The sequence below is a fragment of the Hyperoodon ampullatus genome (assembly GCF_949752795.1).
Source record: "Hyperoodon ampullatus genome assembly, chromosome: 19".
NCBI lineage: Eukaryota > Metazoa > Chordata > Mammalia > Artiodactyla > Ziphiidae > Hyperoodon > Hyperoodon ampullatus.
The window spans coordinates 53,797,140-53,809,664 of record NC_136932.1 but is presented as its reverse complement, the minus strand read 5'-3'; the positions used below and the strand labels follow the sequence as shown (position 1 = coordinate 53,809,664).

Here is a 12,525-nt window from a genome sequence, read left to right as displayed (position 1 = left end):
ATTTTGGTCAAGACGGATTAAGATGAAAGTTATTCTGCTAGGTATTAAGCTGCTGAGGAGGAACAAGTGTATTTGCTGTTTTAGGTTCCTTTTGAAGCACTTTTTAGCATTTTTCAGGTATATTGTCTACTACAGTCCTTAGCTCCAAGGGTTATCTACCATAGTGGGGATTCCTAATTTTTTTCATAAAGTTTTCATAGTTTTATTCCTGTCATCAATTTGTTTGGAAGTTTATGGGGAGAATAAAATGTTATTTAAGTCATACTCAGCCTGCTCAACAATTTTTTTGATATTTATGTCAATACATGGGACTCTCAGGTTCATATTTTTTTATTATATACAATATTCCATAGATTGACAGAACTCCACAGTTTATCCATTGTTTTGTTGACACACTTGGTTTATTTTCCTCACTATTAAAACAGTACTGCAAAGAATATCCCTATTGTATCTGTCTTAATTTGCAAGAGTTTCTCTGGCATGTATGCCTAGCAGGGTCATGCTGGATCAAAGGGTCTATGTATCCTTGATTTCACTAGATCACCAATTTGTTCTCCAAAGTGGATGTGCCACTTTATACTTGGATCAGCAGTGTATGAGAGAGTTGCTGTATATCCTCTCTACCCAGTCTGGTGGATGTGAAATGGAATCTAATTATGGTTTTAATTTGCATTTTCCTAATTAGTAATGAGGTTGAGCATTAGGTTGCACATCTTTTCAGATGTTTATTGGCTTTTCCGCTTTTCTCTCCTGTGATTTTCTTGTTTTTGGGCTCTTTTTCTTCTATTGGGTTTGTTTTTTAAAAATTGATTTGCTGGAATTCTTTATATATTGTGAATAATGATCCTCAGTTGGTTATATACAGTGCACATGTCTTCTCGAGATTGTGTTTTCAGTCATTTGTGCTTTTGGTGTATTGTTTAAGAAATCCTTTCCTATGTTGAGATCATGAAGATATTTTCATGTATAGGGACAGAGTTTATGGCCCACAAAACCTAGAATATTTATTTTGTGGCCCTTTACAGAAAAAGCTCTAAAGAGTCTCTTATTTGAGAATTTTTGTTTTTTTCCCCTTTGGAATATAATATCTACTATCCTGTTAGAAAATATTTGACTTAAATGTCAACTAATAATTTTAAATTATATAGCTTATTCTTAAGAATATTTTGTAGTTGCATTCAGGAAATAATGCACTTAGAGTACCAACTTTAAACAGTTTTTTACCTCGTGAGCGAAACTGGTATTGATAAACACACCTTGTAGAACAATTAAAAAGTAAAGCCCTCTTTGTCAGTGGGGTGAAGTGACCCTTGTCATTGTCTTCTACTTGGCTTGTTATATCAGGAATTCTAATGTTTCTTGAATGAATGAATGAATGAGAGAGTACATGTAGCGTGCTTAGCACAGGGACACCCTTAATAAATGACAGATATTAATAATGAATATATCAGGATATGTGTTTGTCACCCACAACTACAGTGGCCCAGATATTAGCATAACAAGATGATTTTTCTTTTTGTTCTTGAAAAATAACAAATTGTCCTGTATTTTTTCTTTTAAAAGCTAACCTTTTTATTTTGAGGTAATTTTTTGATACGTGAAGGACTTCAAACTAGGGCATCAGTTAAGCATCTACAGATAAAATGTGGTGCATGGGTACAGTATTTGGTTTAAGGATATTAGTCACAATCCATCAATTAAAAAAAATTAAGTTATAGTTATATGCAAAACACCATGCTCAATGAATGAGTAGATGAAGTAATGTAAGACAGTTTCTGTCCTCAAAGAATTTGGAGTGTGGTTGAAAGACAATGCATGCACATATGTTACTATTTCATGGACCTAGTTTTCCCTTTATTTCATACCAGTAAGCTTCTTTTTGGCCTCTTTTCCTCTCCACTTCTTTGTTACTTATCTTCCATATTAAATATATCCTTTTATGCTTGCTTTTAGAATTCAGTTCATAAACTGCTTTTAGATACTCCCATGATTTATGAATTTATAAAATAACATCTCTGACAATACAATAGTTTCTAACTACTCCTTTATTATTTTCCTTTTTAAGGCATGGTCACCATGCTAATTTTTATTTTTCCAAGTATTTAGGCATAGTAATTTTTGTTGTTGTTGTGGGGAAAGGCTGGAGAGAGCTATGAAACTTTAGAGGTTGATGTAGTTATCTTAATCTACTTAAACTTCTGATTGTAGCCTTGTGAAAGGAATAGTGGCAAGGAATCAGCAGTTGGCCTTTCAAGATCAAATGTTATATTCTTTCTTTATACTTTCAAAAAATTTCAATATATGTCTCTATGTAGTATGACAAGAGAGGGAATAAATAGAAATTGTTAGACACAAAATTTTCTAAAATCCTTGGTTGCTGACCTCCTAAGAACAGTTTTGGCTACTGTAAATTTGAAATGTATTTTTAAACAATTGACTCCTGCATGTGGAACTAATAATAGAGCTGTCACACCCACATGTATCTCTTGTGTTTCTCTTTAAATGATAATAGATTTTTTTGCTGTTATTTGGGTTAAGTTTTCTTGCCTTTTGTTGAAGTAAAAGAACTCTAGACATTTTCCAGCTATGGGAAAAGATTCCATCTCTTAAAGAGTTTGGTTCTACCCTACAGTGTAGCTATTTACAGTTCTTAGAGATTACAGGTTTTGGGAGCCCATTTGTATTTTGTCTTCTTGACGTTCAGATATATTAGATGAGAGAGAATATTTTTTAATTTACTCTCCAGTTTCCTAATACAGTCTCTGTAAATTTAAAGAGCAAAAACGAAAGAAAGACATCCCTATGAAAGATAAACTTGATCATTTGTTAGCAGGAGATATGCTAAGTGAAAAATATTTAATTCTGTTCATCTATTGTTTCAAAACCCCTAGGTCAAAGGGTTTCAGAGAGAGGGCAGAAAATATTAGCCTATTATTGGAGTGGAGGATATTATGACTTCCTGTCATTGCTGTTTTAGGATTCTTTCTCTAGTTTTCTTACAGAATTGAAACTTGCTGAGTTTGGTACAAATAATTCTCTTTTGTTACTAAATAATTGTCTTTTTTAAGCCTCTGTTCTATTGCTACATTCATTCTTTTCCATCTTCAAATATGATTATACCAAATCCTTTAAATAGAAACTCCAATAGAAGATCACTTCTGAAGAAATAATTCCCCTTTTAATATTGCAAATAAATAAGAATCACCTTTCTTAATTTCTATCTTCTACTCTACTTGTGCAACCACTCACTGAAAAACCATCTTCTTTGAGGAGTCACCCTTGAGTTCATAGATGGTATAATTACTTCAGAGCATTTTAAGACTTAACAAACAAAAAACATTTTTAGTATAAAATTAGCCGTGGTTTAAAATTTTCTCACTTATGGAGTGAAAAACAAATTTAAGTTACCTAAATGAAGCTGCTCTAGTGGGAAGAGTTTTCTGAAACTAGTTCTTGATCTTTTACTTTTGTTAGTACAGCTACTAGCATAATATTTTAAGATAAGCAGATCCCTTTTTAAAATTATTAAAATTATTAGTGCAAATACCCCTTTTAAGAATTAAAACATTTGAACACAAAGCAGCAAGTTATAAGTCTATATAATAGCATCCCTTTCTATTTGAAAAAATATGGAAGATATAATTATATATAGAAGGGTCTGCAAGTTATTTGTGGTGGTGGTTGACTTACTTTGTATTTTTCTGTAGCATTTGAATTTTTTATTTAGAAAAATAGTGGAATTAAAATAAAAGGAGTGGGTGATAAAGCTTTAAATGGAATTCATGTTGAAAAGTGTTATATCGAAAAGTAGGTTTTCCGAGCCTTGAAAAAAGGCCACATTATTGAGTTACTTTTATGCTTGTATATAATATATCCATGTGGAATATAACAATGCATTCAGCCCTAGCACTCTAATATTCAGGGTGAATTTAACTGTATCATAGGGAAGAGATATAATATAACTGAGTGAAAGATTGAAGGTATGGAAAAGTCAACTAGTTCTGCTACCAAGAGTTACCTTAATTCTTTTACTGAGTTAATTAATTAGTGTGATCATTGCAAAGGCTAGAGAGGAATTCAGTCAGAAATATCATGATATAGTTTGCATGCCATTTTCTGTGTGACCATAAATTGTTAGATATTGCAACATATGTAACATAAACCACGTCAGCTGTTTCCTGCCTCACTGTTGACAAGAGCCCCATTCATAACTCTTCTTTTTATCCTTTCAGTGAATAAGTAATTATTCAATATAGAAGGCAGGATATTTGGAACTGCCTATTTAATGTGGCAGCACTCTGTAATGAAATCTGCTGTTACTGGCAACCTGAGAGGGGAATGTAACAATTCCAGCATGGCTGTAACTTTATCTGCTTTGACTGACTGTTTATTTGGCACATCAGTGAACCTTTTATCCCAGTGAGTGACAGCTCCAGAAGGGTCACATTTACATCCATTCTATCATGTATTGTAATATTTAATGGCGGACAAGGTTGAGCGAGACTGGGAGTAATTTGAACTTGCTTTTCCACTGAGTTGAGGCTAAAAGACAGCTTGATCCCCAGTATTGTGGTGTAACATGCTATGACTTAGCATTTGTTTATGAAGGCTAATCTTACTGATTATAATTTTAAAAAAATCTGCAGTTAAATGGTGTGTTTGTTCTACTAAACTAAAACTTTCTAGTACAAATTCTTTTAAGCTACTGTGCTATTTAGTTTTTTTCCCTATCAGTGACCATTCCTATAAACTAACCATTTCATAGTCTTTCTCTTAAATGAGGCTGCATTCTGTCTCATTTTATAGTAACTGAGGTTGAGAAGGGAGTAGTTATTAAGAATCCCTGGGTTCTAATATATAGCATTAAGCTTTTTCAATTTTTTTATTTTTGAGAGTTTGAAACCAGGAGAGAAAAACCAGCTAAATACTAGACTATACTCCTGATGTTCCATATGGTGCCTTTATATAACTATTTTAATTATGAAACTGGATTGAGTAAAATTGTCCAGGAAAAGCTATCCTGACTGGTAATTTTACTGATGGATTTACATTCCATGACAGGTAATTGAATTTCAGATGTACTTGTTCCACACAAGCAACCTGCCTTTATTATTAAATATTAATAATTTGCATTTATTTTCATACTTTTGCTAGAGAATAGTTTTCTCTTCTTGTTTTTGACTGTTGCCTTAGATTCAACTTGATATTTCTATTCTTCTGTAAGCTATATTTAAAATGCTTTTTAAGATGTTGGTATAGTATAGGATATTTGAATGGACTGTGCTGTGAAGAAAAAGCACTATCAACTCTAAATTGTAATATCACAAGTTCACTTGAAGCCTAAGCAAAGATGAAAATTGTTCTTTGTTTTATCTTATTTTTATAATTTATGAAAGAGGATAATTAAAACATACTTAAAACATTTGGAATTTGAGAGTTGGAGTAGTATGGTAGAAAACAATGCAAATATGGAAACATCATTTATAATGATAAAAATGGTTTATCATTTATCATTTATTTATGAAGGAGAATCAATTTGAAATTGAATTTGTAGTTTTTTCTTTAATGGCAAGTTTTAGATGATGTAACATCATGAATTTCTCTTTATTTGACAGTTGTGATTCACTGCTTATAGTTTTGATTCCATGAGAGGTTTGATAACAATTTTATGGTAGTCCAGACATTAGTTATCTTTTCTTTCCTTTGTTACAGCCCCCTGGTAACTGTTCTAGGTGCTGTTGTTCTACTAAACAAGGAAACAGTCAAGATTCTTCAAATACCACTAAGAAGGATCATGGGGGGAAATCCAAGATACCCAAAATATATTTTGGGACACGCACACACAAGCAGATTGCTCAGATTACTAGAGAGCTCCGGAGGACAGCATACTCTGGGGTCCCAATGACTATTCTTTCCAGCAGGGATCACACTTGTGTCCATCCTGAAGTAGTAGGTAACTTCAACAGAAATGAAAAGTGCATGGAATTGCTAGATGGAAAAAATGTGAGTAAGTTAATGTATTTTAGAGGAAAAATTAGGCTGAAAAGATTAAGATTACTTTTTAATGTGTTCATTTTATATTTTATATGTACATTTACAGCAGTAATCAAATAACTTATGAAAATCAAATTGATTGCTAGTGTTGATATTTTTAAAAAAATAATTTTACTGTAAGAAAATCTTTATTCAAGTTTTAAATTATGGGTTTTTGTCCTAAAGATTGGGGATATTTATTTATTTCCTTGAAAATTAATTTTCATTTTAGTCACCTGTCTTCATACTTTCTTCTTTTAAATCTCTCTACCCAAAATAGTCAAACATAGATGTCATATGAGGAGATTAAAAACATTTAAGTGATTTAGTCTAACTAGATCTAATTAATGTATTTAACATATTTAAAAACTTCAAAATAAGGTAGTTTACAAAGGCCCTCTGAGCAAATTTTAAAATGTTTTTAAATTGAGAAATGTAATGACTATACTGTCTCATAATTCTGATTAGTACAAGCTTCTTTCAAAAAATTATGTTAAATTATTAACTGAAGATTTGTTGATGGTTTTGAAAATTTCCAGGGATATCTAGAATAATACGAATTTTGGCTAGGTAGATAAATCTTTCTTACTAAAGACATGATATTTTAATAATATTTTGGTAGTATTAGTTTGGCAGTCTTTGTACCAGTTTGATAACTAGTTTACTCTAAAATTGAAGTTACGGGTCTGGAATTATACCCAGAAATTATTGGTGAAGCATAAGTTGATAGTATATGAAATGACCAATGATATTTTAATATATTTTGAAAGTTCTATCTTTCTGTATTTTGTCAAACATAAGTGGTTCTACACAAAAGGCTAAGAGCTATAGCCTCTAGAGTGTCATTTAATTGATATATCACCTCCTACCATATAATGCAAATAGATTATTTTGTTTTATGCTTTTCTTTGTCAATGCTTTCTTTTATTAGATGGAAATTTATTCAAGCCTTATGTGGGGTTATTCAAAAGAAACTTCAACAGATATTCAAACCTGATAATATGAAGTATAATTATGAAGGGGCTTCAGTGGAAAGACTTAAGTGACTTGTTCAGAACCAGGAAGAGAATACAGAATAATTGAATCAAAACCATTGTTGAAATTCTGTGATCATACTTGTTTTCATATAAGTTCTTTTTAATTAACTGAGGAACTGTGAAATCTCTTCACTCTGTATATTTAAAAAGTTCTCTTCAAAGAGAGATAAAAATACTAAAAAGCCAAATGCTCAAAAAATAATAAGATAGAGAAAAGGCTCTTCATAATAAAACCCCATAAATTTTATATTTAAGTAGACTTCTTTCCGTAAGTGGCTAACTGATCTACTAAATTCCTCAAATGCTTGAAATTTGTTTTCTGGCTGTAATAGTCTATGTAAGAAGACTTGCTGGCGTTGTCATTATCTTTTACTACTTGTTATTGAGAAAATTATTATGTAATTATGTATTTGTTATCCCATTAGTAAAAACAATTATAAAGTTTAAGATTGTGTATTGAAAGCAAATATCTTATTTTATGTAATCCTCTAGAATCCTGCAGTGGTGGTTATGTTTTTTGATTGGTCTTTATCCTCCAAAGTTTGAATCATGTAAAAATAAAAATCCAATAGACTTTTTCATTGGCCTTTGGGTTCTGTTTTCAAGTAAACAATTCTTTTATTTTTGAATATTAGTATTATAAATAATTGAAGATACCTGCTTGTAGTTGTTTTGACCTAATTCTGCCTCAGAATGCCTACCTCATAGGCGTACATGAACATTCTTTTTCTTGTTCCCAAGCCCTCAGGGTAATTTGGTATTGTAATGAGGGCCAATTACAAAGTCACTAAAGGTGTCTATGTTTACGATGGCTGAATTACCAAAGAGAAATGATAAATAGATACCTGACAGTTTGAGTGAAAAAGAGTTTAAAGTGTGATAACGCTTCAATTGACAGACTCCCCTCAGGGTTATATTACACTGTTAAAATGGATGAGCTTTTCTGGTTTTGCTATCAGCCTCCACAGCAGTGTCATTCTAAGTGCCCTTAAAGTGTAAACTTTCTGAGTTTTTGACTTGATCCAAAGGCACATGTGTTTTTGTTCACTGTTTCTTTTATGCTCCTATACTGGAAGAGCAATGCACTTATCTGCTAAAAGTTAAATTTTGTTTCAACTAAGAAAAAATAATCTTAACTAGCCCTAGAAATAACTCTAAAAAGTTATTTTAGGTATAGAAGAATATCTATTTTTTGTTAAGATGGGATTTAACAGTCCATAACCGTAGACTCTGAAGGCACCTTAGTGATCATTTTGTACAAATAAAAACTTTCAGAATAGTATGGAAGATACTTGGAATGAAGAAATGGTGAATGTCATATTATTAAGCTCAATCTGTATCAAGCTCAGTATGAAAGATACTTGGCACATCTTCAACTGTCTCTTGACCTCAGAATCATAGAATTTTAGAGCTAGAAGGAACCTTAGAAATGGCATAGTCAGTGGGTCAGAGGAATCTTAAAAGGCTTCTAATTCACCTACTCTTTTGATGCCTAGTCACATGAGAAAAATGGGCCCTGAAGTTTGCCCAGTGTCAGACAACTAATTATCAAGAAAGGAAGCAAGTCTTCTAACTGCTAACCATTGCTGTTTTTACTACACTAGAAACAAAAACAAAAGATGGCATCATCGTGTGGGGAAGTTGACATGGCATGAAGGGTAAAAAACAGTAGTAGAGATTAGACAAAGTAAGTGAAAATAATATAAAAATGAAGCAAATAAAGAAGGTTAGGTGAGCCCTTTCTTCCTAATTTTTATTTTTAATACCTTGGAGGACCAATAAGCAGCATGGCTTTAGGAGAATTAGCAGTCCTCAGCTTATCATGCCTTGTCCTTGGATTTGCTGACATTCTTTTATAGGTTATGACCTTTTTATGATTTACTCCATTTCTAACCATGTCTAGATATTTTTGTGTATGTAATGATGTATGAATATGAATGTTTTAAAAATATAGATTTGCCTTTTGTATAGTTCATAGATAAAAATACACACACACACACACACACATATATGTACATATCCCCCCACTGGTTAAGGGCAGCAAACTGGGAAAGATAAATATTGGATTTCAAAATCACATTTAATTTTTTTCGATATATAAAATTAATGAATTAAAATGGCTCATTATTTCACCAGTCAGTCCCAAATGACAATTGAAAAAGAAAAGTAACATATACACGGTTAGAGAGTCAAAATTACAGAAAGGCATTAAATGAAAAGATCTCTCTTTCCAGTTCTTTCCATCCCCTTAAGGGAACTACTATAAGGTTTTATGTGTATTCTTCTAAAACATTTAAAATATGTATTTTCTATAATGTATCTGTATAGATTATTTTTAAAGCTTAAACCCATCAGCACATAGACAAATCTAACTTATTTTTTAAGGGCTATATCTTTTGTATGAATTTTTGCCACAATTTATTTAACGTATCCCCTGTGGGTAGACATTTGGTTTATTTCCAATTTGGGGGGCTATTAAACAGTGCAGTATATATATAATTAAATGGTGAAATTTTATTTGGTAGTTACTGACAAATTTCCACTGCACTTCTAATAGAAGTAGAAGTTTATACTTCTAATTTTATACATCTTTTAATAGGATATGCCACACCTTTGCTAGGACTGGATTTTATCAAACATCTTATTTTTTGATTGGTGTATGTTAATAAAACTTTTTTACTTCTAATAATAGAATGGCAAAGGACATTAGTAAATAGTACATGAAAGAAGGTATGCAAATTACTGTTGAAACTTTTTAGAATGTTCATACAATGTAATGTTAAACCTTGTTAGAAAGTGTGAAAAATACAAATCAAAACAACAGTCTTCTATTTTTACCTTTAAAATAGGCAAAGATAAGAAAAGATAATATTAATGTTGATAAGGGTGTGGAAAAAGGATAATGTAAAATGCTGTACATTTCCTGGGGAATAATTTGGTGATATGGTTTTCAAGAAACGTAAAAATTTTTTTACTCTCTGATCCTATAATGCCATTTCTAAAACTGTATACTAAGAAAATATTTAGAAATGAGCATAAAAATTCTTATTGCAGCATTATTTATAAAGCAAAAATTGAGAACAGTCTAAATGTCCAGTAATAAACTGGTTCATCAACTATGGCACATTAATCCAGTGTACATATATAGGCAACAATGAAAAAAAACTTGGTGATATGAAAAAATATTTCTGATAGGATTTTTAATAAAATAGGCTAAGAGAAAAAAGGAGATCCCAGTTTTATAAAAAAAATACTTAGTGGCTAGATTGTTAATAATCCTCAGTGCCTGGGGAAAATTTGCTTTGTTCTCATTATTTTAAAATTGGGTCGCATTATAGAGATATATCCACAAGTACCTATGTATAGAAGAAATGTGAAATGAAATACATCAAAACCTTGATAGTACATTCTTTGTATAATGGGATTTTAGGTAATTTAGGGCTTTTTGGTACTCTTGTATTTTCCAGCTTTTTGTAGTGAATACTCTTTTTTCCCCTAGGACATTTCTCCTGCCCTCCTTCCCACTTTCCATTCTTCCTTTGTTTTTACTTATTTATATTTGATTAAGTAATACTGTCTCATGGCTCAAATTGAAAAGGTACAAAAGTGTCTATAGAGAAAAATGTCTTTCAGTCCTGTCCCCAAGTCACTTGGCTCTCATCTTTGAAAGCAACTACTGATACAATTGCTCTTGTGTATCCTTCCAGATCCTTCCAGAAATATTTTTGTTTAATACCACTTTAATCAGAACAAAGTCACAACAAACATACTTTTAAAAGTATGTTTCTCAAGTTAATTTGGGATATTTCCAGCTATACTGATCTGGAGCTCTATCTGAGTTAACTAATATAGTTCTTTAAAATGGTTGTATAATAGATGTGGTATATGTACTCTGTCTCCTCTGTTAAATCTTTACTTTGTGGCTTTAATGATGTTTCTAAAATTCTGAGGTTAACTTGTTTTATTTCTTCTGTTCTAGTATTGGTTCATATTTCAGCTGTGCTTTTTTTTTTTTAGGGAAAATCCTGCTATTTTTATCATGGTGTTCATAAAATTCGTGATCAACACATATTACAGACTCTCCAAGGGATGTGCAAGGCCTGGGATATAGAAGAATTCGTCAGCTTGGGGAAAAAACTAAAGGCATGTCCATATTACACAGCACGAGAACTAATGCAGGATGCTGACATAATATTTTGTCCCTACAACTATCTTCTAGATGCACAAATAAGGGAAAGTGTGAGTAGATATGTAAAAATTAAAAGAACTGTTTTCCTACTATTGGGATATAAGTGATGAATGTAAAGCTTTTAGATGTTTTAATGTCTTTTACTTTATTTTTTGCTTTAAATTTAATTTATGGAAATGTGTAAACAGATTAGAGTATTGAAAACATATTCTAGGGGGTGTTAAAAACTGAATTTTAGACATTGTCATTTTAATTTCCAAAGTAATAAGTACTTTTAAGGACCTAGTACTGAAGTGGAATCATAACAGGGTTTTTCAACCTTGACAGTAATGACATTTTGGGCTGGATAATTCCTTGTTGTGGTGGGCTGTCTGTGCATTGTAGGATGTTTATTAGCATCTCTGGTTTTATCCACTAGGTGCCAGTGGTACCCTCACAGTTGTCACAATCAAAAATGTCTCCAGACATTGCCAAATACCCCCTGGGGTACAAAAAATTGCCCCCATTTGAGACCCTTATATAGCGATCTCTTTATGAATAGAAAGAATTATTTTAAAACATTTATTTAAAGAATCTGTGTTTTGAAGAACTTATGTTGGGAGAATATACATACTATGCAAATTATGCTCTGTGAACTGTGAATAAGTGAATTTGGATACAGCATTTGTGTTTATCTGCCTGGTTCTTAGAGACATCCAGTTGTTACAGCATAAGACAAAAAGTGAATAACTTCATATATTCAGTTGTTATTCCTCTCTTTAGATCTGACTGTACAATTTTCATTAGCTTTTTTCTATACTTATATACTGTATACTTATATTTCTGTAAGTTTAAAATGAATAGGCATTATGTTTACTACCCCTGCTATCCTTCCTCTTATTTGGCTGCATTTCAGCTAGGTCTCTTTTCGTTGAGCAACTGTGTTTATCAATGCCAAGTCAGTCTTTTTTATAACATCTTTCCTCTACTTAAAAATCTCTTATATCCCTCTTTGCTCATGGGATAAAGTCATATTTCTTTTTTTTTCTTTTTCTTTTTTTTTTTTTTTTTTGCGGTACGCGGGCCTCTCACTGTTGTGGCCTCTCCCGTTGTGGAGCACAGGCTCCAGACGCGCAGGCTCAGCGGCCATGGCTCATGGGCCTAGCCACTCCGCGGCATGTGGGATCTTCCCGGACTGGGGCACGAACCCGTGTCCCCTGCATTGGCAGGCGGACTCGCAACCACTGTGCCACCAGGGAAGCCCAGTCATATTTCTTAAGCTTACTC

General features: G+C 32.2%; 1 protein-coding gene across 1 annotated transcript in view; it reads left to right on the top strand.

The window, feature by feature from the left end:
- The window catches only part of BRIP1 (BRCA1 interacting DNA helicase 1), a gene marked incomplete at both ends in the record, with an annotated part of 186,619 nt that overhangs the window by 60,928 nt on the left and 113,166 nt on the right, over positions 1 to 12,525 (top strand). The window contains 2 exon segments of the mRNA XM_079726063.1: positions 5,713 to 6,003; positions 11,088 to 11,309. Coding sequence (XP_079582189.1) covers positions 5,713 to 6,003; positions 11,088 to 11,309 — 513 coding nt within the window.